This window comes from Mesoplodon densirostris, chromosome X (genome assembly GCF_025265405.1).
Source record: "Mesoplodon densirostris isolate mMesDen1 chromosome X, mMesDen1 primary haplotype, whole genome shotgun sequence".
NCBI classification, from domain to species: domain Eukaryota; kingdom Metazoa; phylum Chordata; class Mammalia; order Artiodactyla; family Ziphiidae; genus Mesoplodon; species Mesoplodon densirostris.
The window spans coordinates 1,883,507-1,909,779 of NC_082681.1; the positions used below are offsets into that span (position 1 = coordinate 1,883,507).

The 26,273-nt window shown below is 42.0% G+C and overlaps 3 protein-coding genes and 1 long non-coding RNA gene across 4 annotated transcripts; 3 read left to right on the top strand and 1 right to left on the bottom strand.

The window, feature by feature from the left end:
• The first annotated feature begins 3,349 nt into the window (after nucleotides 1–3,349).
• On the top strand, nucleotides 3,350–3,681 carry LOC132482606 (histone H2A-Bbd type 2/3-like). The gene is given in 2 exon segments (XM_060087915.1): nucleotides 3,350–3,643; nucleotides 3,646–3,681. Coding segments are annotated over 2 exon segments (330 nt in total).
• Nucleotides 3,682–5,018: 1,337 nt separating this feature from the next.
• LOC132482083 (40-kDa huntingtin-associated protein) lies at nucleotides 5,019–8,225 on the top strand. Its single transcript, XM_060087121.1, has one exon. The coding sequence runs from the start codon at nucleotides 5,035–5,037 to the stop codon at nucleotides 6,169–6,171; it is 1,137 nt and encodes a 378-aa protein (XP_059943104.1). The 5' UTR covers nucleotides 5,019–5,034; the 3' UTR covers nucleotides 6,172–8,225.
• A 10,003-nt stretch (nucleotides 8,226–18,228) lies between these two features.
• RAB39B (RAB39B, member RAS oncogene family) lies at nucleotides 18,229–21,938 on the top strand. Its single transcript, XM_060087636.1, has 2 exons — nucleotides 18,229–18,619; nucleotides 21,388–21,938. The coding sequence occupies exons 1-2, from the start codon at nucleotides 18,405–18,407 to the stop codon at nucleotides 21,812–21,814; spliced, it is 642 nt and encodes a 213-aa protein (XP_059943619.1). The 5' UTR covers nucleotides 18,229–18,404; the 3' UTR covers nucleotides 21,815–21,938.
• Nucleotides 21,509–23,358, bottom strand: LOC132482364 (uncharacterized). The gene is made up of 3 exons (XR_009530898.1): nucleotides 23,099–23,358; nucleotides 22,666–22,778; nucleotides 21,509–21,670 (listed from the first exon to the last, which is right to left on the bottom strand). It is a non-coding gene; the product is annotated as an uncharacterized LOC132482364 (long non-coding RNA).
• Between the last annotated feature and the right edge of the window lie 2,915 nt (nucleotides 23,359–26,273).

Sequence of the window (26,273 nt, forward strand, 5' to 3'; positions counted from 1 at the left end):
GAACAAGGAAAACTATCTCTATTTGTAGATGACATGGTTCTTGTATACATAAAACACTAAAGAATCCGCCAAAACCCATAACAACCTATTCAAATATGCAATAAATGAGCTCAACAAAGTTGCAGAATCCAAGACCAGAAAGAAATATACACTGGCAATGAACAATTCAAAAATGAGTTTAGGAAAATAATTCATTTTACAGTATGGTCAAAAATAATAAAATACTGAGGAATAAATTTAACAAAAATTGTGTAAGTCTTGTACTCTGAAAACTGCAAAATATTGCTGAAAGAAATGAAAGAGGCCCCAAGTAAATGGAAAGGCATCCCGTGTTTGTTAGTGGATTGTACATATAATATTGTTAAGATGGCCATACTCCCAAAGGCAAATATACAGATTTAGTGCTATGCCTGTTAGAATCTAACCTGGCTTCTTTGTAAAATTCATATGGAAATGCAAGGGATGCAGCAAGCCAAAACAATCTTGAGAAAGAAGAACAAAGTTGGAGAACTCACAATTCCCAATTTCAAAACTTCCTACAAAGCTATAGCAATTCTAAAAAGTGTGGTGCTGGCATAATGACAGTCATATAGGCCAATGTTTTAGAATTTAGACTCAAAAATAAATCCATATATCTGTAAATAGCTGATTTTCAACGAGGGTGGCAAGATCATTCAATGAAGGAATGACTAATCTCTTCAACAAATGGTGGTGAGACGACTGGATACCCACAGACAAAAGAATGAATTTGGACCCCCAATCTCACACCATGTTAAAGAAAACAAAAACAACAACAACAACAAAAACTAACATTACTAACATTAAATGGATCACAGACCCAAATGCAAAGGGCTGAAACTATAAAGCACTTGGAATAAAACATAGATGTAAATCTCCATGACCTTGGATTAGGCAATGGTTACTTAAATATGACAGCAAAAGTACAACCAGAAAAGAAAATATAAATTGGACACCATCCAAATCAAACACTGGACTCCTTTGAGTCCATCAAAGGACTCTATCTAGAAATTGAAAGGACAACCCATAGGATGGCAGAAACATTTGCAAATCATATATCTGAGAAGGGTCTATTTTCCAGAATGCATAAAGGAACCTTACAAGTCAACAACAAAAAGACAAGTAACCCAGTTAAACAATGAGCAAAGGACTTGAATAGGCATTCCTCCAAAGCAGATGTACAAATGCCCAAGAGGCACAGGAAAAAATGCTCAACGTCTTTAGCCATTAGGGAAATGCAAATAAAAATCACCATAAGATACCACTTCACACCCACTAGGATAGCTAATACAAGCAAAACGAAGCAAAAAAAAAAAAAAAAAAAAAAAAAAACACAGAAAATAACAAGTTTTGGAGAAGATGTGGAGAAATTGGGACACTCACACACTGCTTGTTGGGAATGCAAAAATGGTACAGCTGCTGTGGAAATCAGTAGGGTGGTGGTTCCTCAATAAGTTAAACATAGAATTACCATATGACACTGCAATTCCACTCTTAGATATACGAAAAATTACAGACCAATAGCTTGTATGAATATCGATGCAAAAATCCTCAAAACAATTCTAGCAAGTTGAATCCAGCAGCATATTATAAATATTACATTCCATGTCCAAATAGGAATTATCCCAGGAATGCAAGGATGCCTCAACATAAGAAAACTGATTAATCAAAACCACATTGATAAAATGAAGGGGGAAAACACCCTCATGATCATCTTAGTTGATGCAGAAAAAGCATTCAACAAAATCTAACAACTTTTCATGATTAAAAAACAAACAAACAAAAACACCCAGAAAACTAAGAATAGAAGGGAAATTCCTCAACAAAATAAAAGGCTTTTATGAAATACCCTAGCTAATGTCATACTCAGTGGTAGAAGACTGGAAGCATTTCCCCTAACATCAGGAACAAGAGAAGAATGCTTGCTTTCAGTGCTTCTACTCAAGACTGTAATGGAAGTCCTACTCAGAACAATGAGGCAAGAAAACGAAATGAAAAGCATCCAAGTTGGAAAGGAAGTTGAACTACTTCTATTCTCAGATGACATGCTCTTCTGTACAGGAAACCCTAAAGAATCCACAAAACACTATTAGAGTTAACAAACGAATTCAACCAAGTTGCAGTATACAAGATCAACACACAAAAATCTGTTGTGTTTCCATATCCTAGCAATGAAAAAATAATCCAAAATGAAATTGACAACAGTTCTATTTCACACAACATCAAAAGGAACAAAACACACAGGGATAAATTTAGCCAAGGAGGTGCAAGGCTTGTGCACGGAAAACTACAAAGCACTGCTGAAAGAAATTAATGATGACCTTAAAAAAAGGGGGGAAAGATAGCAGATTTTGTGGACTGGAAGACTTAATACTTTTAAGATGGCAATCCCACCCAAAGTTGTCTAGAGATTTAATGAAATCCCATGGAAATCGAAATCCTCTGTTTTACAGAAATGTAAAAGTCAATCCTAAATGCATACAGAATTTCAAGTGACCTTGAATAGCCAAAATAATCTTGGAAAAGAAGAAAAAAGTTGGAGGACTCACATTTCCCTATTTCAAAACTTAGTCCAAAGCTACAGTTATCAAAACTATGTGGTACTAGCATAAGGATAGACACATAGATCAGTGGAGTAGAACTACGGTCCAGAAATAAACCCATAGATCCATCCCATGGGTTGTAAACCCAAATGAGTGGAAAACAGGTGTTCAAACAGAACCCTGCACAGGAATGTTCAACAGAGCACTATGCCCGTCAGGCACAAGGTGGAAGTTACCCAAGTGTACATCAGCTGCTGAGCGGATACACAACATGTGTGGTCTAGCCTGCTGAATATTATTCAGCCAGGAATATTATTCAGCCACGAATATTATTCATTTGGAAGTAGATATATAGTCGTGATGGTGGCCCAGCACTGCCAGTGTATACTTGGTGCCCCTGGATGTTCTGCCATTAGCTGCCTTCTCTGTACAAAGTTCCCGTCAGGTGGACAGTGAGAGTTCCACCAAAGAGAGGGTCCAGCGAGCACGGCGAGCAGGATCCTGCCAGCGCCATTTCTTTGCAGGCCCAGGACCCCGGCGGTGGGGGTGGGGGCGGGGTGAGGTGGGGTGGAGGAGGGGTTATGGGAAAGCAGTGACCTCACAGGGTGCTCCCCGACCAATGAGGGCCCAGCCTGTGGTCGCTAGGATACGGAGGAGGGGCCTGAGAACACCTGTTGTCTTGAGATGTTGGGACCAGCAGGCACAACCGACAGCCCCTCATCCCGCCGCACCTCATCCCAGCGCACCGCAGAGAGAGGCCGTCGCAGAAAGCGCGCCCAACGGCCAGCATGCCAGGGAAGAGGGGCCGTCGAGGGTCACCCGGTCGCTGCTCCTGCACCCCCCGAGCCGAGCTGTCCTTCTCCATGAGCCACATGGAGCGCCTCCTGCGGGAGGGCCACTACGCCCAGCGCCTGAGCTCGTCCGCACCCGTCTACCTAGTGGCCATCATCCAGTACCTGACGGCCAGGGTCCTGGAGCTGGCGGGCCATGAGGCCCAGAACAATGGCAGGAGGCGCCTCACTCCAGAGCTGATGGACATGGCGGCCCGCAGCAACGCGCTGCTCCCCGACTTGTTCAGGACTATAGCACCATCTCCCAGGTGGCCCCAGTCCAGCACTAGCTGCCCAACGACACCTGGGTCCCCGGACCCCGGGGGTGTGGCCGTCAGGCGCCAGGCCCGCTCACCGACCGACCGTACAGCCCGGGAGGCCCTGGCCTGCCCGCCGCCTTGGGCACAGTCATTGCGAGTCAATAAAGTGTTTCAAGAGACCCCCTGCGCGTGCTTCACTCACTTGGCGTGGGAGGTGGTGGTGGTGGGACACCCCTCGTCGGAGGGATGGGGGCGGGGCGGTCTGGCTGGAGTTGGGGGGTGGGGGGCGTGGAGTCGGGGGTCACAGACAGAGAGGAGAGGTCTCTCACGGTGACAGTGCCTGGGGTGGCCCTGGGTGGGAGAGGCTGGCTGCGGCGGGGGTGAGGCCGGACAACGGAAGGCTCCCCCGCTGGCTCTGAGCAAGTCGGAGCCAGGCCAAAGTCCCCAGAGGGACGGGGTTCCTTGCAGTGGCAGTCGACACTGTGAGGGCGGCGGCGTGATAGGATGAAGGTGCCAAGGCGACCGACCGCCCTGGGTGCGGGAGGCAGGGGTGGGTGGACAGAGCGCTTGGCATGGACTCCCATGGGGCAGGGGCTTTGACGGGAAGATTGAGGCGTGATCGGGATTGGGGTGGGCGGGACACAATCAACACATAGGCAAAGTCGGAAGTAGGGTCACGCGGGGTCAAGAGTTTTTGGTTGTGTTCCCCTAGAGATGCCAAGGGATGCCCTGCTTGGCAACCTGCGTAAACAAGCTGTCACCTACCGGTTGGAGCCCTGGTCTGGGAAGATCCCACATGCCGCGGAGCAAGGAAGGCTGTGCGCCACAACTACTGAGCCTGTGCTCTAGAGCCCGAGATCCACAACTACTGAGTCCGTGTGCCACAACTACTGAAGCCCGCGCGCCTAGACGCCATGCTCCACAACAAGAGAAGCCACCGCAGTGAGAAGCCCGCGCACCGCAAGGAAGAGTAGCCCCCGCTCGCCGCAACTAGAGAAAGCCCCTGCACAGCAACAAAGACCCAACACTGCCAAAAATAAATATATTAAATAAACAATTTTTTTTAAAGCTGTCACCTAGCAACAGGGGGCGCCCAGCCAGGCCCCGCCCCAGCACCATTGGTCTGCTCACAGAACCCCGAACGGCGGGCCAGGCCGCGCCGCAGGGCCCCCGATTTGCATACGCCACCGGCAGCCAGTCCCGGCCTGGCCTCCGTGCTTGCTATTTTGCATATCACCAGGGCGACGAGAGCTCCGGGCGGCCAAGCCGGCGCGGTCGCGCGCTTGGCCGGAGCCCGACGCAGGGCACGTCTCAGCCCGCCGCCGTCGCCCAGCACGTGCGCCCACTTGCGTCAGCGCGCCCGGAAGTGCCTAAGCGGCGAACATGGCGGCTTCCGCGGCTGGCCTTGGCGGCGGTCCGTGCCCCGGGCCTGAGGCCGGGGACTTCCTGGCTCGCTACCGCCAGGTGTGCCAGAAGCTGAAGAAGCGGTTCCTGCGGAAGCCGAACGTGGCGGAGGCCGGCGAGCAGTTCAGCCAGCTGGGGCGCGAGCTGCGCGCCCAGGAGTGCCTCCCGTACGCGGCCTGGTGCCAGCTGGCCGTGGCCCGCTGCCAGCAGGCGCTCTTCCACGGGCCCGGGGAGGCGCTGGCGCTGACTGAGGCCGCGCGCCTCTTCCTGCGGCAGGAGCGCGACGCGCGCCAGCGCTTGGCCTGCCCCGCCGCCTACGGGGAGCCGCTGCAGGCCGCTGCCGCCGCCCTGGGCGCCGCTGTGCGCCTGCACCTGGAGCTAGGCCAGCCGGTTGCCGCCGCCGCGCTCTGCCTCGAGCTGGCGGCCGCCCTGCGCGACCTGGGCCAGCCGGCCGCCGCCGCCGGCCACTTCCAACGCGCCGCGCAGCTGCAGCTGCCCCAGCTGCCCCTGGCCGCCCTGCAGGCGCTCGGCGACGCCGCGTCCTGCCAGCTGCTGGCGCGCGACTACAGCGGTGCCCTGGCGCTCTTCACGCGCATGCAGCACCTGGCGCGGGAGCACGGCGGTCACCCGGTGCCGCCGCCGGGGCCGCAGCCCCCGCCGCAGCCGCAGCCCAAGCCGCCAGGGCCGCAGCCTGGGGTCGGCGCGGTCTCCGCCCCACCGCTCGCGCTGCTCCCGCCCGGCGCGGGGTCCGTGGCCGCGCCCTCCCCCGCCGCGCTGGGCGCCTTCGCCGACGTGCTGGTCCGCTGCGAGGTGTCCCGCGTGCTGCTGCTGCTGCTCCTGCAGCCGCCGCCCGCCAAGCTCCTGCCAGAGCACGCGCACACCCTGGAGAAGTACTCCTGGGAGGCCTTCGACGGCCACGGGCAGGACAGCAGCGGCCCGCTTCCCGAGGAGCTCTTCCTGCTGCTGCAGTCCTTGGTCATGGCCACCCACGAGAAGGACACGGAAGCCGTCAAGTCGCTGCAGGTGGAGATGTGGCCCCTGTTGAGCGCTGAGCAGAACCACCTCCTGCACCTCGTTCTGCAGGAAACCATCTCCCCGTCGGGCCAGGGGATCTGATGAGTCACTCCCAGCGACTCTGTGCCTGTCCCCGAACCTCACGCACCCGCCTGCGCGTTTACGGGGACACAAGAGGCATTGACCCAGCGCTTCTGCCTTTGCAGTGTATCTTACCCCTGTTGCCACCAGAGGAATGTGGTTGACTACAAGTTACGTTGTTTCCACAATAGTGGCAGGAAAAAAACCATATGGTAGAATCGGCGTAGAGTCTCCGATTCTCTTCCCCAGAAACTGCAGCAGAACCATGAGAGTCCCTTCCGCCCCCTTTCCTCTTCTGTTTTCACCCAGCTGTCCCCACCCACCCCTCTTTCCCCGCAAGGCTCCCCTCCCCCCGCCTCCTTTCCGACTGAGGATTAATTTGCACAGCTCTGGCTCGCTACTTAAGCTGCATGACTTTTTCACGGTGACTCTGATTGCTTAGCGTATTTCGATGTCCGCCTGCGTGATGGCCCAGTTCCCCCTGTGTTTCATGCGCCCCGCTGTGTTTCGCTACAGCCCTCAGTCCATGATAAAGCCATTCTGACCCTCCTAGCTTGTGGTTCTGATTTACTTTATCTGTAAAATGGGAATAGCTTATCTACCTGGCAGGAGGCGGCAAGCAGAAGCAGATAGCTCCCTTTTAGCTCCAAGATGGGTTCGTTCATTCGAAACGGACAGTGTGCCTATGAATCTACAGAGATCATTTGCAATGTGGTCCTTTCTCAGCTGCAGTGCGAATGTGTTCGGTGCAGAGCGGGGTGGGAGTGGCGGTGAGGGTGAGGGCAGGGTGGGCTCCAGAGCAGAGGTGTCAGATGTGCACTGGAGTTTTCAGTTCTGGCTCCATTTCGAGAGGTACGGGTAATCCACGTGGCAGCTTTTATTTGTAGTGCGGGTCCTTCTACAAATCTTAGTTAACTCATGTAAAATCAGCATGCTGCTTTGGTATTGTGTGATCGTGTGTATGCCAGACTGTGCCCTTGTTCCCCCAAAGCAGGATGGCGTTCCATTTTTAAACACTAAATTTCCAAGGCTTTTTGGTCCAAATGTTGCATGCAAAGCGACTTAGCTCTTTTCTCAAATTCACTTTTATTTTCTTTAGTGTTGGGAGTGATGGTAGGAACTCTTCAGAGTATAATCTCAGTCATTCGGCTTTGGGAAAACGCATCCTTTAGGCTGAAGTTGTAGACAGCACTAATCTTTTGAGGTGAGATTTAAGGACACAGTTTGGGAACAGATCTTGGTTTTGCGTATGTGGGCGGGGGGATATGTGGAGTGTTGTCACTCTGAGTTAAGTGTCCCAAAGTGGATGGGGCTTTTAGGGTATTCTTTTCTACTTCTGTTTCAGTAGTGGCTAAGGAAATGTGGGGAGGCCCATTTGAGACAGATTCAGCCACCCTTCCTGTGCTCTCACTTGTCTGCCAGGAAGGGTCTTTCCGAGCCCTAAAAGCCTAGTCCAGCTTGTTGCCAAAGTGGTAAGGGTGCATGCTCCCTTGTGCTTTTGCTTTTTCTGGTACACTCTTTTCAGCCTGGGCTGCAGCTCTGGCCACCTTCCGTATTGTCCTTATGACAAGAATGCGTAGGAATTATGGACTGTGACTGGTGACAGCATTTGGGTTTGGGCGCAAGGAGAACCTCCTTAGACCTCTGGTCTAAACTCCTTGCTTTGAGGAGGTGGGGGGAGGGATTACCAGAGAGCCTGGTATTGGGTATACAAGCAGTATTAGAGCTCTCCAGAGAAACAACAACAGAATCAATCTCTCTCTCTCTCTCTCTCTCTCTCTCTCTCTCTATATATATATATATATATATATATATATATATATATGTAATTATTCCATGATGTCAGTGTTTAACAGTACCTATCTGTTTTAAAAGGTATATTTAAAAAATGAAATATATAGAATCTCATTACAGATCAGCATTAACAGGTGAACATTTGGATTGATTTTAATGGTAGGGAACACTAACTTTGAACCATAGTTAAGTAAAATGTTGTCCCCCCAAAATAACTGTAATCTTCACATGAATAGACCTGTATTACAAAAACATTATTATTATATTTTGAATTTCATCAACTTGTGGAAATTTTTAAATTTTCTTTTTGTATATATACCTACATGATATTCTCAATTTTTCCTCCTGGCCCATCAAGTTTTAAATATTTACTTCCTACCTCTTTGCAGAAGATTGCCAACCCTGACAGAATTGGCAACCCCTAGAGAATGAATACTAAAGATACCTCCAAAAAATCCCAGAATTCAGTAAAGTTACAGGATATAAATTTAACAGAAATCAGTAGTCTTCATATATATACACAATAACCTGTTAGAGGACATGATGGTAGAGAAAACGACCATTTACAATAGCAGCAAGGAAGATGAAATATTTAGGAATAAACAACAAGAAATGTTCAAACCTGTACTAGAAGAAGCTTAAACACTCCTGAAAGACACAAATGAAAACTTCATCATACAGAAAGGCCTCCCTTGTTCTTGTTTAGGATGACTCAACACCATAAACATGTTAGTTCTCCATAAAGTAACTTATAAGTATATTGCAATTCCAGTAAAAGTTCCAACAAGCTTTTTTAGGGACCTAGACATATTGATACTAAGTTCATATGAAAAAGCAAACAAGAAAGAATAGCCAGGAAAACACTAAAAAGGAAAAACTATGAGGGAAGAGTAGACTGACAAGATATTAAAGTATACAATAAAGCATCCTTAAGTAAAAGTGGGGTAGTGGTGTAGGAATAGGCAAACAGACCTGTGAAGTGAATAAAATGTCCTAAAATAGAGCCAGATACATATGAAAATTTAGTGTAAGGTAAAGATAGCATCTCAAGTCTCTAGAGAAAAGATGGACATTTTAATAAATCGTTCTGAGACAACTGGAAAGCTATTGAGAAAAAAGATCCATATCTCACACCATACACAAAAATAAACTCTAGATATATAGGGGTCTAAATATTAAAAAATACACCATACAAGTATCAGGAGAAAATAATACAAAATTTTTCTTTAGCCTTAGTGAAGGGAAATACTTTCTAACTACGACTTAAAATCAGATACAGCAAAATTAAAAACTGGTAAATTTGACTTCATAAAAATTTTTTTTATTAAAAACCTTTACATGGTTAAAAAAAGACAAACTGGGAAAAATATTTACAACATATATTACAGATTAATAGCTAATATTTCTAATTTATGAATATATATTCATTTATATCTTACACATTTTTCCATTAAGATTTTGATCCTTTGTCCCATATATGTATATATATGTGTGTGTGTGTATATATATGTATATATATATACACACACATATATATGCTTATCTCTATAGAAGAAACACAAAGGTAAACAAGAAACAAATAAAATTGGTTAGCTACAAGGGGTGAAAAGAAGTTTTTTATAGTGTTGACTTTTGTAATCATGTTAATGTTCTACACAGTAAAAAGATAAAGTAAAATCAACAATGATAGGAGAACAGTAATTGTAAAACCAAAAAGATGAACTCAACTATACTTCAAGTAATTAACAAACACATTCAAGGAAAAAAGAAAAAAACTCATGCCAGTATTTTTAATGCAATTCTTTGCCTATATAGTCCCAACCTGAAAAGAACTCAGAACATCAATAATATCGTGAACCATTCTTAGCAGGCTTGCTTTTTGAAGGGATATGGGAATAGCAATTCTGAAACATTCGTGTTTTTCTTTAATTGTGAAGAAAAAAGACTGTACTGATGAACATATTTGAAGTTGGGCACAGTAGTTGCCAAGGGAAAAAAGTGAAAGTCTATAAACAAGTCACAGTATATTTTTCAAAAGAGTAATACATTAAAATTTCTTAGTGAGATTTTAAACTTTTAGAATATGTGAAATGAAGTCTACTGCAAACAGCAAACAGAAACACCTATCAAGAAAATCTATAAAAATTTTATAAAGCAGAAATCTGTAGTATTTGAACCAAGACCACTCCCTCCCTTCCCACCCACCCCCACCCCACTCATCGATCCACTCCAGACTGCTGTAGCTTTCTCTTCCCTCCAGAGGGCTTTCTTCCTGGGAGGAGCAGTATATCAACATTTCTCATCCTGACCCCAACTATGTGTTGCTGAGGCTGAGTCCCAGGCAAGTGTGGTTGAGAAGTGGCAGTTCTCCTCTTCCACTCAGCCCCCACTTACCAGACTGAGGCTCTACATTGGGTGCAGTGTGTTGAGAAGACTGGGGTCTTGATCATCTTGCTCTTTCCCTGGCTTATGAGTTGGTGGTTCCACTTCAGGCTGATGCCCCCTTCCAAATGTTCAACTCCTAGAGCAAGAGTGTCACTCAGAAAGAAGCTGGCCATTGTCCCCAATCCCAGTTCCAGAGCCCTGGCTCAGAGATTTTTCCCAAAGGGATGAGCAGACCATAAAACAGCTAGCTCCTAATGTCTTCCCAAAGGAACTGATTTTATTTACAAGAGAGCATGGAGAAGTTCACACCTAAGGACACCCTCAAGAACAGTGGAGGTTGTAGTGAAAGGCACTGGGTAGAAACTTGTGGATTTAATGAAAATACAGACTATCAGCCAGGTAGGAACCTTCCTGGGGTCAGAACAAATATCAAGCATGAACCTCAGAAACCATTCTTCAAAGGAGCTGCAATGTGATGATTGAATTAGTTTGAAGACCAATTTATGCTCCCAAGGCTTTGATGAAAACAATATATTATCAGCTGGCAATTTGTGGAGTTTAACAGCTGGATGTGGTCAGGCAAAGAAAGTCCTGCCAATATCACTGTCATTCCAGGGTAAAATATCATGGGGGCGAGGGGACAGACTTCACTAATAATATAGTCCAGCTAGTCACTAAAGAAGAAGAAGAATTAACAATAACCAACCCTGGGGTGGGGAGTGGACCAACAGTCAGACTTAGTACAATATATTGTCTAAAATGTCTAGTTTCCAACAAAAAAAATTATGAGACATGCAAAGAAACAAAGTATGATTCATACACTGGTGGGGGGGGAAGTAGGCAACAGAAACTGCCTGTGATAGCAAGTAGCCATCAGATTTAACAGAAAAAGACTTCAAAGTAGTCATTACAAATATGTTCACAGGACTAAAGGAAAGCATGGTTAAAAAAGTAAAGGTCCATACAATGGCAATGCCACATCAAATATAGAATATCAATACAGAGATAGAAAAAAGAACCAAAAGGAAATTCTGGAGTTGAAAAGTACAATAACTGAAATGAATAATTCACTAGAGGGGTTCAACAGATTTCAACTAGCAGAAGAAAGAATTAGCAAATTTGAAGACAGTTCAATAGAGAGTATGCAAGCTGAAAATGAGACAGAAAAAAGAATGAAGAAAAATGAACAGAGTCTCAGAGAAATGTGGGACACCATCAAGTGCACCGACATAGGCGTAATGAGAATACCAGAAGAGAGAAAAGAGTAGGGAAAATGTCCAAAAAATATCAGAAAACATCCTAAATTTATTGAAAAACAATAACCCACACATCCCAAGAAACTCAATGAACTTCTAGTAGGATAAAGATAATGAGATTCGCAAACAGATACATCATAGTAAAAATTTCTGAAAATCAAAGAAATGATAAAGTCAAAGAGAAAATCTTGAATGTAACAAGAAAACAAATGACTCATCACTTAAAAGGGAACACCAGTAAGATTAATAGTCAAGGACTTCCCTGGTGGTGCAGTGGTTAAGAATCTGCCTGCCAGTGCAGGGGACACGGGCTCGATCCCTGGTCCAGGAAGATCCCACATGCCACAGAGCAACTAAGCCCATGTGCCACAACTACTGAGCCTGCGCTCTAGAGCCCACGAGCCACAACTACTAAAGCCCACGAGCTCTAGGGCCCGTATGCCACAAGAGAAGCCAACGCAATGAGAAGCCCACGCACCGCAACAAAGAGTAGCCCCTGCTCACCACAACTAGAGAAAGCCTGTGCACAGCAACGAAGACCCAAAGCAGCCAAAAAATAATAAAATTAATTAATTAATTAATTAATTTTTAAAAAGATTAACAGTCAACTTCTCAAAAGAAACAATGCAGGGGAGGGGCAAGATAGGAGTAGGGGATTAAGAGGTACAAACTACTATGTATAAAATAAGTAAGCTACAAGGATATATTATACAACAGGGAATATAGCCAAAATTTTATGATAACTATAAATAGAATATAATCTTTAAAAATTGTGAATCACTGTGTTGTACACCTGGAACTTATATAATACTGTACATCAACTATACCTCAATAAAGTAAAGAATGAAAATGGTAAAAAAAAAGAAAATGCATTGGGATAATGTATTCAAAATGATAAAGAAAAACCATAAACCAAGAATCCTATATTCAGCAAATCTTTCAAAAAAGGAAAGGAGATAAAGACATTACAGGATAAACAAACAAGCAATGACTGAATTTGTTGCAGACCTGCCTTACAAGAAATACTGAAGGAAGTTCTTCAAGCTGAAAGCGACTGCAGATGGCAATTCGAACAAACACACACACACAGACAAACACAAAAAAACAGAACCAGTAAAGGTGTTTATGTAATTATAAAAGACTGCATAAATGTATATTTTTCTCCTTTTTTTGAACTGATTTTTTAATGTATAAAATAATATGTATATGGTGTACTGTTGGGCCTATAACATAAAATGTAATATACTTGCCAAAAGCAGTGCAAAAGAAGTGACTGGGAGTCAAGCTATATTGGGCTAAGGAAATGACTACAGATGGCAAAGCAATAATTATAACAATGTATTGTTGGATTTGTAATATTAATGGACATAATAGGTATAATAGTAATATTAAAATGGAGAAAAGGGAATGGAGCTCTATAGGAGTAATGTTTCTATATATTATATAGAATATATATATATGGAATAAGGTAGTATACATCTGAAGGTGATTCTGATAAATTAAGAAATATTTGGTAAACCCTAGAGCAACCACCAAAAAAAACCCCTCAAAAATATATCTTAAAAAATCATTTAAAAAACTTCAAATGCTACATTATAAAATATTCACTTAATGCAAAAAAAGGTAATAAAGGAGAAATAGAGGAACAAAAAACCCCATAAGTTATATAAAAAGAAAGAAATAAAATGGCATATCTAAATAAACTATAGCAATGATAATAATAACAATCCAGGAAAAAAGCAGAGATTGTGAGATTAGGTAAGATAACATGATAAACTATATGCTGTCTACAGGAGACATACTTAATATTCCACAATGCAAATTGATTGAAAGTAAAAATATGGAAATATATTATGCAAACAGCAACCACAAGAAAGCTGAGGGCTTCCCTGGTGGCGCAGTGGTTGAGAATCTGCCTGCTAGTGCAGGGGACACGGGTTCGAGCCCTGGTCTGGGAGGATCCCACATGCCGCGGAGCGGCTGGGCCTGTAAGCCATGGCCGCTGAGCCTGTGCGTCCGGAGCCTGTGCTCCACAGCGGGGGGGGGCCGCAACAGTGAGAGGCCCGCGCACTGCGATGAAGAGTGGCCCCCACTTGCCGCAACTGGAGAAAGCCCTCGCACAGAAATGAAGACCCAACACAGCCAAAAATAAATTAATTAATTTAAAAAAAAAAAAAAGAAAGCTGAAGTGGCTATTCTAATATCAGACAAAATAGACTTCAAAACAAGAAAAGTTACTGGAGACAAAGAAGAATATTTTATAATGATAAAAGGGTCAATTCATTCTTATTACAAATATATATGCATTAAAAAACAGAAATCCAAAATATACGGGGCAAAAACTGATAGAATTGAAGTGAGAAATAGTTGTACAATAATAGTTGAAGACTTTATACTACACTTTCATTAATGGATAGGACAACAATACAAAAGATCAACAAGAAAATAGGAGACTTGGACCACACTAAAAGCCAATTAGACCTAATACACATATATAAGACACTCCACCCAAAAGCAGAATATACATTTTTCTCAAGTGCACATGGAGCATTCTCCAAAACAGACTATACACTATGCCATAAAGCAAACCTTAAGAATTTTAAAAAGATACAAATGATACAAAGAATGCTTTCTGAACACAAGAAATAAAATTACAAGTAAATAGCAGGAAAAATGTGGAAAATTCACAAATATATAGAAATTAAACAAAACACTCCTAAGTAACAAATGGGTCAAAGGAGAAATCATAAAATAATTTGAGATAAATGAAAATGAAGATATCAATATCAAAACTTATGGGATGCAGATAAAGCAGTGCTCAATGTAAATGCCTATATTTAGAGAAAAGAAAGATCTCAAATCAATAACCTAACTTTACACCTTAAGGAACTGGAAAAAGATGAACAAACTAAATCACACAGAAGGAATGAAATACTTAAGATTAGAGCAGAGACAAATGAAATGGAGAGCAAATAAAAAAATAGAATAAACAAAACCAAAAGTTGGTTCTTTGAAAACAAAATTGACAAATCTTTAGCTAGATTGACCAAGAAGAAATAGAGAGAAGACTCAAATCACTAGAATCACAAATGAAAGAAGGGACATTACTACTGACCTTACAAAATTTTAAAGGAATACATAGAATTCCTTTATAAGGAATACTATGAACAATTATATGCCAACAAATTGGATAACTTAGATGAAATGGAGACATTTCTTCCAAGATACAAACTACTGAAACTGACTCAAGAAGAAATAGACAATTTGAATAGAGCTATAACAAGTGAAGAAATTGAATTAGTAATCAAAACACTACCCACAGAGAAAAGCCCAGACCCAGATGGCTTCACTGCTAAATTCTAGCAGACATTTAAAGAAGAATTAATACCAGTTCTTCACAAACTCTTCCAAAAAGCAGAAAAGGAAGGAATGCTTCTCAGCTCACTTTATGAGGCCAATATTACCCTGATACTAAAACCAGAAGAGGGCATTGCAATAAAAGAAAACTATAGACCAATAAATGTCATGCATATGAATGAAAATCTCCTCAGAAATACTAGAAATCAAATCCAAAAATATATTTTTAAAATTATACACCATGATCAAGTAGGATTTATACCAGGAATGCAAGGTTAACTCAATATCCAAAAATCAATTAATGTAATACATTATACCAAATAAAATAAAAACAAATCACATGATCATCTTGAAGATGCAGAAAAACCATTTGACCAAATCATAAAGAATACACTAAAAAAATCGGGAATTCCCTGGTGGTCCAGTGGTTAGGACTCAGCACTTTCACTTTCAGGGCCCAGGTTTGATCCCTGGGTTGGGGAACTAAGATCCTGCAAAGCTGCATGGTGCAGCCAAAAAAAAAAAAGTTGAAAAATATAAAATCAATTATGTTTTTATATACTTGCAATGAACAATCTGAAAATGAAACTAAGAAAACAATTCACTCAAAATAGCATCAAAAATAATAAAATACTTAGGAGTAACTTAGCTAAAGAAGTGTAAGACTTGTAAACTGAAAACTACAAAGCATTGTTGAAAGAAATTTTAAGAGACCTAAATATATGGAAAGATGTTCTATGTTCAAGGATTTGAAGACTTAATTTTGTTCAGATGGCAGTATTCCCCACATTGATCTACAGATTTAATGAAATCTCAATCAATATCATAGCTGCCTTATATGCAGAAATTAACAAGCAGATCTTAAAATTCATATGAAATTGAAAGGGGCCCCAAGTAGCCAAAAACAATCTTGGAAAAGAAGAGCACAGTGGGAGGACTCATGCTTCCCGATTTCTAAACTTACCACAAAGCTACAACAGTCAAGACAATGTGGTATTGGCAGAAGACTAGACATAGACCAATGGAATAAAATTGAGAGTCCAGAATTAAACCAGTCTATGGTCAACTGATTTTCAACAAGGGTGCCAAAATCATTAAATGGGGAAGAGGGACTTCCCCGGTGGTCCAGTTGTTAAGAATCCGCCTTGCAATGCAGGGGATGCAGGTTCAATCCCTGGTCAGGGAACTAAGATCCCACATGCCACGGGGCAACTAAGCCCACCCACGGCAGCTACTGAGCACATGAGTCACAACTAGAGAGAAGCGTGCACGCAGCAAGGAGGAGCCTGCAGGCTGCAACGAAGATCCCGAGTGCTGCAACTAAGACCCGACGCAGCCAAAAATAAGATAAATAAATATATTTTTTAATGGAGAAAGAATATTCTCTCCAACAAATGGTGCTTGAACAAGTAGATATCCACATGCAAAAGAAGGCAGCTGGACCCCTACCTCACAGCATATATAAAAATTAACATAAAATGAATCACAGACCTAAATGTATGAGCTAAAACTACAAAACTCTTAGAAGAATGCATAGGAGTAAATCTTCATGAACTTGAATTTGGCAAAGAATTCTTAGACATGACACCAGAAGCACAAGCAACAAAAGCAAAAACAGACAATCTTTACTTCATCAAAATTTAAAACTTTGCACTTCAAAGGACACCCTTAAGAAAGTTCAAAAAGGACACACAGAATGGGAGGAAATATTTACAAGTCACATATCTGATAAGAGACTTGCACATACAATATGTAAAGAACTCTTACAACTCAATAATAAAAAGACAAATAATCCAGTTTTTAAATGGGCAAAGGGGGAATTCCCTGGTGATCCAGTGGTTAGAACTCCGAGCTCTTACTGCCAGGGGCCCAGGTTCAATCATTCCCTGGTTGGGGAACTAAGATCCCCAAAGCCGCTCCGCGGCCAAAAAAAAAAAAAGGCAAAGGATCTGAGCCTACCTTTCTCCAAGGAAAATATGCAAATGGCCAATAAGGATGTAAAAATATGCACATTGTCATTAGTCATCAGGGAAATGCAAATCAAAACCACAGTGAGATACCACTTCCTACCCACTAGGATGTCTAGAATCAAAAAGTCATAAAATAACAAGTGTTGGAAAAGATATGGAGAAATCAGACCCCTCATACACTGCTGATAGGAATGTAAAATGGTGCAGCCACTGTGGGAAACAGTCTGGAATTTCTTCATAGGATGTAACATATAGTTACCATAGGTCACAGGAATTCTACTCCTAGGTTTAAACCCAAAAGAGTTCGAAGTATGTGTTCAAACAAAAACTTGTACATGAATGTTCATAGCAGCATTATTCATAATAGCCAATAGACGGAAACAACCCAAATGTCCATCAACAGATAAATGGATAAACAAAATGTGTTATGTCACCCAATGGAATAGTATTCAGTTATATAAAGGAATGAAGTCCTTATACATGTTACAATGTGGATGAACTCTAAAACATCATGGTAAGTGAAAGAAGCCAGTTACAAAAGTCTACATATTCTATGATTCCATTTATTTTTAATGACATCAGATTGGCAAGAATTAAGAAAGAATATCATATATGATGCTTAAAGTAATGCCAAAAAATGGTCTTTTCACACCTTGCTGACTAGAATTTAAATTGCTCAGTATGTTTGCAAAGTATAATGCCCATATATATAACATTTAAAATATTCATACTCTTTGACTTCCTGGTCTTTCTTATTAAGACTCTATTTCATAGAAATAATGTATGTGTGACTATTCTTAAGAGAATATTGCAGCCTTGTTATGGCAAAAGGAAAATAGTTGGAAATGGAGAGATGCCAATGATTCTTTATTCATTGCAAAAAACAAGTGTCAGAGTAATGGTCCAGTTCGATCAATTTTTGTAAAATCAAACAGCAATAAATATGTATATGTATATATATTTTCATAGAAATACACGTGGAAGAATATATAACAAACTGTTAATATCTTGGGGAAGTAGGGGGCAGATAATTATAGACTTTCCTTTTCTGTATATTTTTGTATTGTTTCGTTAGTTTTAATGAAGAAGTGTTACTTTTGCAATTTGAGAAATAGAGAAAATTTTTAATTAAGAAGAGGAATTAGAAAGGAAGGGAATGAGCTGTTTTCCCGGCCATTTCTGTGTGCGCTCCTCTTACAGACAGTGCGGTCCTGGGCGTCGCCTCTACGTGGAGGATTACAGTAACCCTGTAGTCAGTGATGAGTCAGAGTGCGTGGTGCTGATGCTGCTGCCATTTCATCACCTCTGCGAGCGCAGCATCCATCCCTCCTCTCTCCCTGCGCCTGGGCCTACCTCGCCTCAGGCTCCCAGGCCAACGATGCGCTCGTGGCTGATCTAGATCAGGACCGAGTCGCGCTCTCTGAGGCCTCGGCCGGGCGCCCCCATCTCGCCGCCCACGGCCTGGGCCAAGGAGACCTGCCGAGCCCCGGCCATGGAGGCCATCTGGCTGTACCAGTTCCGGCTCATTGTCATCGGGGATTCCACGGTGGGCAAGTCCTGTCTGATCCGCCGCTTCACCGAGGGCCGATTTGCCCAGGTTTCGGACCCCACGGTGGGGGTGGATTTTTTCTCCCGTCTGGTGGAGATCGAGCCAGGAAAACGCATCAAGCTCCAGATCTGGGATACCGCGGGTCAAGAGAGGTTCAGGTGGGAGCGCAGCCCGGGCCCGCGAGCAGTGGGAGGGTCTTTGGGGCTTGCACCGTCCCTGGGGAAAGAGGACTTCCTGGTCCTGGTCGCCGCCCTTAGGGAAGGTACCGAGGGTCTGAGAGCTTCTGCTTAAGCCCACCTTCAGGTAGCTGGGAGTTCAGTGCAGGGAAAGATGCACCCTGGCAGGGAAGGCCAGTCAATAATACATACTGCTCGCACCACAACTGCACCAACCTGCCCCTTGGTGGCTAATAAACTAGCTGGAGTTGATCACTGTAATTCATCAATTTCAGTCCCTATACTACATTTCAAAAATGTTCCCAGGTCATCCTAATGTAACTGACAGATATAGATAGATGATGTAGAGATAGAGATAAAGATAGCTAGATATAGATATAAACATAGATACTATATAGAAATATATATATATATGAAATAGACACTGATGATTGATGCCTTCTTGCAACCAGCAGACATTGAATGATCATCCACTATATGCCAGACACTGCACTGTTTCTGGGAAAACAGCCTGAGGAAACTCCTGCAAGGGGATGCCATGTAAACAAAACAGACATAGGCATTTCCCTCTTAGAATGTCTGTGCTAGCATACTGGGGGAAAAATAGACCAGCAATTACACAAAAGAGTGCCTTGTTCATATTTGTATGCCCACTGCCTACCAGAACGCTTAGCACATATTGAGTACTCAATGAACAGGTTTAATTTTCTCTTACAACCCTTTGGTGGCCCTTGTAGTATGTATCATTTGTAATTATATGTATGAACACAGATGAGGGAAGGCTAAGTGGAGAAGATGAGGCCTGATGAGTGTGATACCCAAGCAAAACAGGAAAAGCCCAGGGCAAGGAAGCAGCATGTATGAAGACAGAAGAGCAGTGTACACAGAAAACTTTGAGCTACAGTCATGCCGAGCAGCAGGAACTAGATCAAGAGGGCTCAATAGCTCACGTTTAGGATCGTTTCTTCATTTAGCTATCGAACACTAATCAAGCGTAGAAGATGCTGCTTAGGTGGTTGAAGAGGTGTAGGGAGAAGAGAAAATTTCAAATATCCTTGTTCAGGTTCACTTTGAACTTGTGATTGCATTTCTCATATTATAATTGAAGAAAGGTATCTTTTATGCTTATTGGAATTTCTTTCTGTATGAACAGCCTTTTCCTATCCACTGATTATTATTTATTAGGTGATAGTGATTTCTAACAGCTCTTTATATATTAAGAACATTAATCCTTTTCTGTCATGGATATTGTAAACTATTTTCCCAGTTTTTCATTTGTCTTTTAACTTTATTTAAGAAAATTTTTTGATGTATGGGAGGTTTTAATTTTTATGTAGCCTTGTGTTGTATTTATAAAGAAAGGGCTTTGCTACTTTCTAAATAGTCACAAACCATTAATGTAATAATGTATTTTAGAGTTTTGACTACAGCTTGCTTATTGATTTCTTGAACCAAGCTGTTCATGAATCACAATCTTTGTTCATGTTGAATTTTCTGGTACACCTACCATTCTCCATGAATCTTCAAACATAAGGGAATTAGAAATGCTTTCAGTCTTTATGGCTGATTTGCCTGGTTCTGGAGGCAAACTCAATTTGTAAGGTTTGTCCTTACCATCATCTAGCTTGGAATTTAATTCCCTGGACATTGTTTATTCCGTTACCACTGGGCCATTTGTCCTAAGCCTTAAGCTATTGAGTCCCTCATTGTTTATCTTCATCCAAGGAGACAGAAAAACTAAAAATAAACATAGATAAAAAAGCACAGTAGTCTAAAGCAAGTGATTGTACAAGCAAGTAGTTCTACAATGTCTAATATGCTCTGAGAAAAGTACCATAACACATATTGAAAATGAAGCTCCTCAAATCAAGAAGCGAAAATGAATGAGGTTTCTTCTGTTTAAGAAGTACAGAAAATGTATAATAGGTTTTAGAAATATTCTAAAGCATTCTACAATGCTTTAAATAAATCATATTATTTTAAGGGGAAGCTTTGGCTATTTGGGCAGTTTTTCCAAGCTTGTGGCTCCCAAGTCAGCCCCTTCAAAATGTGTTCAGGAAGTGGGGCCAGCAGACACTTGGCTCAAAGCCTTTGCAGACCATCCCTCTTTTTCCTATTCCCACATGGACTGGAAAATAAAAAACAAAATTATGTTCCTCCTCACAGAAAAGATTGAGGACCCCTGTTAGATTAAAATAAAAATATAATAATAGACAAACGTGGTAATGATAAATGGGAAAAAAATGGAGTATATTGTAATATACCTATATACGTATAAGCATTTTCTGTTAACTATCGTAAATTCATTCTTACTTTTTAGAAAATCCTTTTCCAACTACTATAATTTGTAATGAGTTCTCCAGGTCACAGAATACTTTAACATCCATTATTTCATTTGCCTCATGATAACCTGTTACTTAAGTATCCCACTGAACAGAAGAGGAAGTCTCATTCAGCTATTCAGATGTGGGCGTGGAGAGTTAACTGTGGCTCTTGCCTAAATCAAGGGGAAATGCATGTATGTCCATGAGCATTCGTTTCTAGAAGATTCCATCTCAAAGTTTTGCTCAATTGAGAATTCATATATCATTATTATTATGGAATGACATTTGTATTCCTTTGTTAAAAAAGGAAAACAATTTTCACCAAAGGACTATGTTACTAACCAGAGACAACAGAATACACTGAGTTCATTGAAGTGCAGGAGTTTGGGCATGGCCTTCATTCTTTGCTTCTTTCTTGTGTTGTAGATCCATCACGCGTGCCTACTACAGGAACTCAGTAGGTGGTCTGCTCTTATTTGACATCACCAACCGCAGGTCCTTCCAGAATGTCCATGAGTGGTTAGAAGAGACCAAAGTACACGTTCAGCCCTACCAAATTGTATTTGTTCTCGTGGGTCACAAGTGTGACCTAGATACACAGAGGCAAGTGACTCGCCACGAGGCAGAGAAACTGGCTGCTGCATACGGCATGAAGTACATTGAAACGTCAGCCCGAGATGCCATTAATGTGGAGAAAGCCTTCACAGACCTGACAAGAGACATATATGAGCTGGTTAAAAGGGGGGATATTACCATCCAGGAGGGCTGGGAAGGGGTGAAGAGTGGATTTGTACCAAACGTAGTTCACTCTTCAGAAGAGGTTGTCAAATCAGAGAGAAGATGTTTGTGCTAGTCAGCCCTTTTATCTCCAAAACGTGCTCTCCCACCTGAACTTAAAAGTGATCAAAATGAATAGAATCATCGTGTGGCTGAAGAGAACTTAACCTCCATATTGGATACCAAGTGAGCCTCCTCCCCAAGGGGCCCTTGGACAGGTGATGGGCGGGTGGGTGGGTGGGTGGGGGAACCTGGGTGCTGGAACTGGCACTTTTTTGTGGCTCATGCTGGGCAGTGGCCGCTCTGTGTGCCCTTTGTGGACTGCATGTCAAGGAGCTGAGGTCTGGGGAGCTAGGTCCCAGAAAAGTACACCCACAGTCAGGACAACTATTTCTTGGTATTTCAGCTCATTCATAGGTCATGATCATAAAGAAATATGTAAAGGGGAGAAAAGTATCACATTGGGAACAATTAGCCAACCTAAAAAAGCGTATGAGATCAGCTTAATCGGTGAGACTATGCTGCACTAAACATATGTGCTGGGTTTGGTTAAAAGGTACCAGTTAGCTTCTAAACAGTTCATCTGTAAAATGAGGGGTGTGGACCAGCCTTTTACTAAGACCCTTTCAAGGCCTGGTGTTCTAGTGAAAACGGTGTGAATGTGAAAAAGGGAGGCTATTTACACACTTATTGTCATACTTGAAAAAATGTACAGCCTTGTGAAAGAATAACCAGCTGTGTGTAAGAAATTGTCCCACGCAATTTGTCGTGTAAGTAGAAGAGAGAAACACTGTAACTCCAATGCCCTCTTTCCCCTCTGACCACGCCTGGGGTTTCACTGCATTGGCGACTGCAATCTGAAGGTAAACACCTGCTCAACAGGAGGTGCTGTAAGCCTTACAGACACATTACAGTTCATTGACTTACTTATTTGATCATCGTAACAAGCCGTTAGGGTTTCTTCCGCAGTTTATGAAAAAATTAACTGAGGGGCAGGAGAGCCACTTGACTCCTGGTTCTTGTTTCACTGCATCATCCTGCTGTCAGATGAATAAACTGTTATTAATTTGTTTATTTTGGAAGAGATATGACTGTAAATAAATATTCTCTACATGTTAGGATATGTTTCCTTATTGATTACAACTCAGTTATAATCCTGAGGGAACCCGGGCATGAGTCGAAGGTAAAGCCCATTCAGGTATTATTGACAAGAGGATTTTACACAAGTGAGTAACTGCACAGTGAAAACACGTTAGAACTGTTAGGGCTATAAATGTTCTTATCACTGAAACACAGTGGATGTATTATTGAAAGGAACCAAATACAGCATTGGGGAGTGGGATGGGGATAAAGTACTCACCTCACAGTGACCTTGGCCACTTGTTTGCCTTATGCCTACCCTGGGTTCCTGTCTACCCTAGAAAGTCAGCTCTCAATTCTCAGGTGAACAGACAGCTAACTGCATCAGAAACTTGGAATGGTTGGCTTGAGGTTCCATTATCTTCTTGAAGAGACGTGATGCTTTAAATGATTTTTTTGAATTGTAGCCAGTTCAGCTAGGCAAAAGCCATAATTTTCACAGTAAGAAAATCAGCTGGAATAAAGAAGTCAAATCATGAAAATTATGGAAACAACCACCTTGGACCTACGTGCAGTATCAACCCCAAGTGACCAAATCATCATCTCTTCCTTCGTTTAGCATGACCTGGCTTGGGTGGAGTAATTAAGTTGCCAGCTTTGTGGTTGTAGAAGACAAACAAAAGATAGTAAATTGGGTTAACACAAAGTTTCATCAACTACTATACTTAATTATGTTTAGAAGATTCTGAAAGCAAGATTATCCAGTGGATAGATGAGAGTTGACTGGATTCTGTCAGTTCAAAAAAAAAAAGGTACAAACAAAACTCTCTACCGTTTTCTTGACTTAAATACATCATATGTATACTTTTCCCATTCCTTTCATTTTTTAGGCAGGTTTAAAAACTCTCAGCATAGATCCAGCAGAAGTGGCTGAGCTTAATTGCTTAAACAAGTTCTAGAACTTTAAAAATCATTTTAGTAGAATTCAGTGCTGTTGTCACTGCAATAACTGGGTTTTAGAAAATGTGTGAAAAAATCAGGTGTTAACACAATATTAAGGATAAAGCTTTAGAAGCTATTTTATTACATAGGTGAAGACAAGATAAACTAACTTGTAACAAAGACCACAACTGCATGTTGGATTAGATTGTCTCATATTCCAGAATAAAATGTACTGTATACTTTTCTTCACTTTGTTGTGCACTGTAATGAAATGTGAAAAAGATGTTTTCTTTAGCTGTATGTGAATGAAAATATGCTTGTATTTAGTAAAATGGTTGATTATGTAACTGTGAGATTCTAAGTGTGTGTTGTAGCTGTTTCCAGAGGAGTCTGTCACTACAGTGTAGCAACCACTACAAAGAACATCAGTTAGCTGTGACATATGCTATACACAACAGTATCTTAAAGCCAGAAAGTTATATGATCATCATGTTGAAAGTCACAGAGACCTCACTAATGCCTGGAAATCCCATACCACTTTTGGAAACATCTGTTCTGTCAAGCCTAAATCTGAATCATTGCATTTTTTAGTCAAAGATCTTTTTGTTTAAATTTTAACCATTTTTTAAATTAAATTTATGTATTTATTTATTTATTATTATTATTAATTTTTGGCTGCGTTGGGTCTTTGTTGCTGCATGCAGGCTTTCTCTAGTTGCGGTGAGCAGGGGCTACTCTTTGTTGTGGTGCGTGGGCTTCTCACTGCGGTGGCTTCTCGTTGCAGAGCATGGGCTCTAGGCATGTGAGCTTCAGTAGTTGTGGCTCATAGGCTCAGTAGTTGTGGCATGTGGGCTCAGTAGTTGTGGCTAGTGGGTCTAGAGCACAGGCTCAGTAGTTGTGGTGCATGGGCTTAGTTGCTCTGCGGCATGTGGGATCTTCCTGGACCAGGGCTCGAACCTGTGTCCCCTACACTGGCAGGCAGATTCTTAACCACTGTGCCACCAGGGAAGCCCTTAACCATTTTTATTAAATAGCTCCTAAATTTTTTTTCTTTTTTAATTGAAGTATAGTTAATTTACAATATACTCACTTCAGATGTACAAAATAGTGATTCAGTATTTTTATAAATTATATTCCATTTAAAGTTATTCCAAAATATTGGCTATATTCCCTGTGCTGTACAATACATCCTTGTAGCTACTTTATTTTATACATAGTAGTTTGTACCTCTTAATCCTCTACCCCTATCTTGCCCCTCCCCCTTCCCTGTCCTCACTGCTAACCACTGGTTTGTTCTCCATATCTGTGAGTCTGCTTCTGTTTTGTTATATTCAGCAGTTTATTGTATTTCTTAGATTCCATATATAGGCGATGTAATATTTGTCTTTCTCTGTCTGACTTACTTCACTTAATATGATAATCTCTAGGTCCATCCATGCTGCTGCAAATGACAATATTTCATTCTTTTTTTTACGGCCGAGTAATATTCCATTATATATATACATATATATATATATATACATTATGTATATACATATACATTCCATTATATATATACACCACACTTTATACATACATATATATATATACACACACACACCCCATTATACACACACACACACACACACACCACATCTTTATCCATTCATCTGTTGATGGACATTTAGGTTGCTTCCATGTCTGGCTATTGTAAATAATGCTGCTGTGAACATTGGATGCATGTATATTTTTGAATTAGAGTTTTTGTTTTCTTCAGATAGAGGCCAGGTAGCTTATTACAATTGTTGTCTTCCCCTGAAAGTCTTCTTTTCTACAGGCTAAATTGCCTCAGTCTTTGCAAGTCCTATAAGGTGTGCTCTTTGTGTCAGGATCACTTGGATAATATAAACATTGCCTGGGGTTTATAGTACATATTTTGGGGAGGGTAAAAAAAAAGGGGGAAGATGTTTGATTCTGAGTCTAGACATAGGTACACTGAGTTCTGTGCAGCTTTATCACTTTTATAATCATGAGTGAATGAGGGAGGGAGGGAGTGAGGGTGGGAAAAAAGAGGGAGGGAAGGAAGGAAGGACCAACAATGCAACAGCGCTTAACATAGTTTATCACTCCTCAGGGCTTGATTATCTTTTCTTCAGTTATATTAAGTCCCTTGGTGACCTCATTCAGTTCCATGGCTGTAACTACCAAGGAGTCCTGAATTTCTATCTCCAGCTCGTATCTTTCCCATGGACTCTGGACCTTTAGAAGCAACTGTGTACCCAACATCTCCATTTGAGAGTCTATTAGGATCAGAAATGTAACATGTCACACCGTCATTTGTTGCCTGAGTTACTGTGAGAGCTGATTTCACTGCTTCTACTCTTTGCCCCCACACTCTGTTCTCCACACAGAAGAAGACTAAAGAGTCAGACTCTGTGTCGAGCTGTCAGGAACAACTTCTGCAGCCACATCTTCTCTAGGATCAGGAAGCTGCTTTCAGATTTTGGAAGCCGTTGGTTTCAGAACTTGATGGA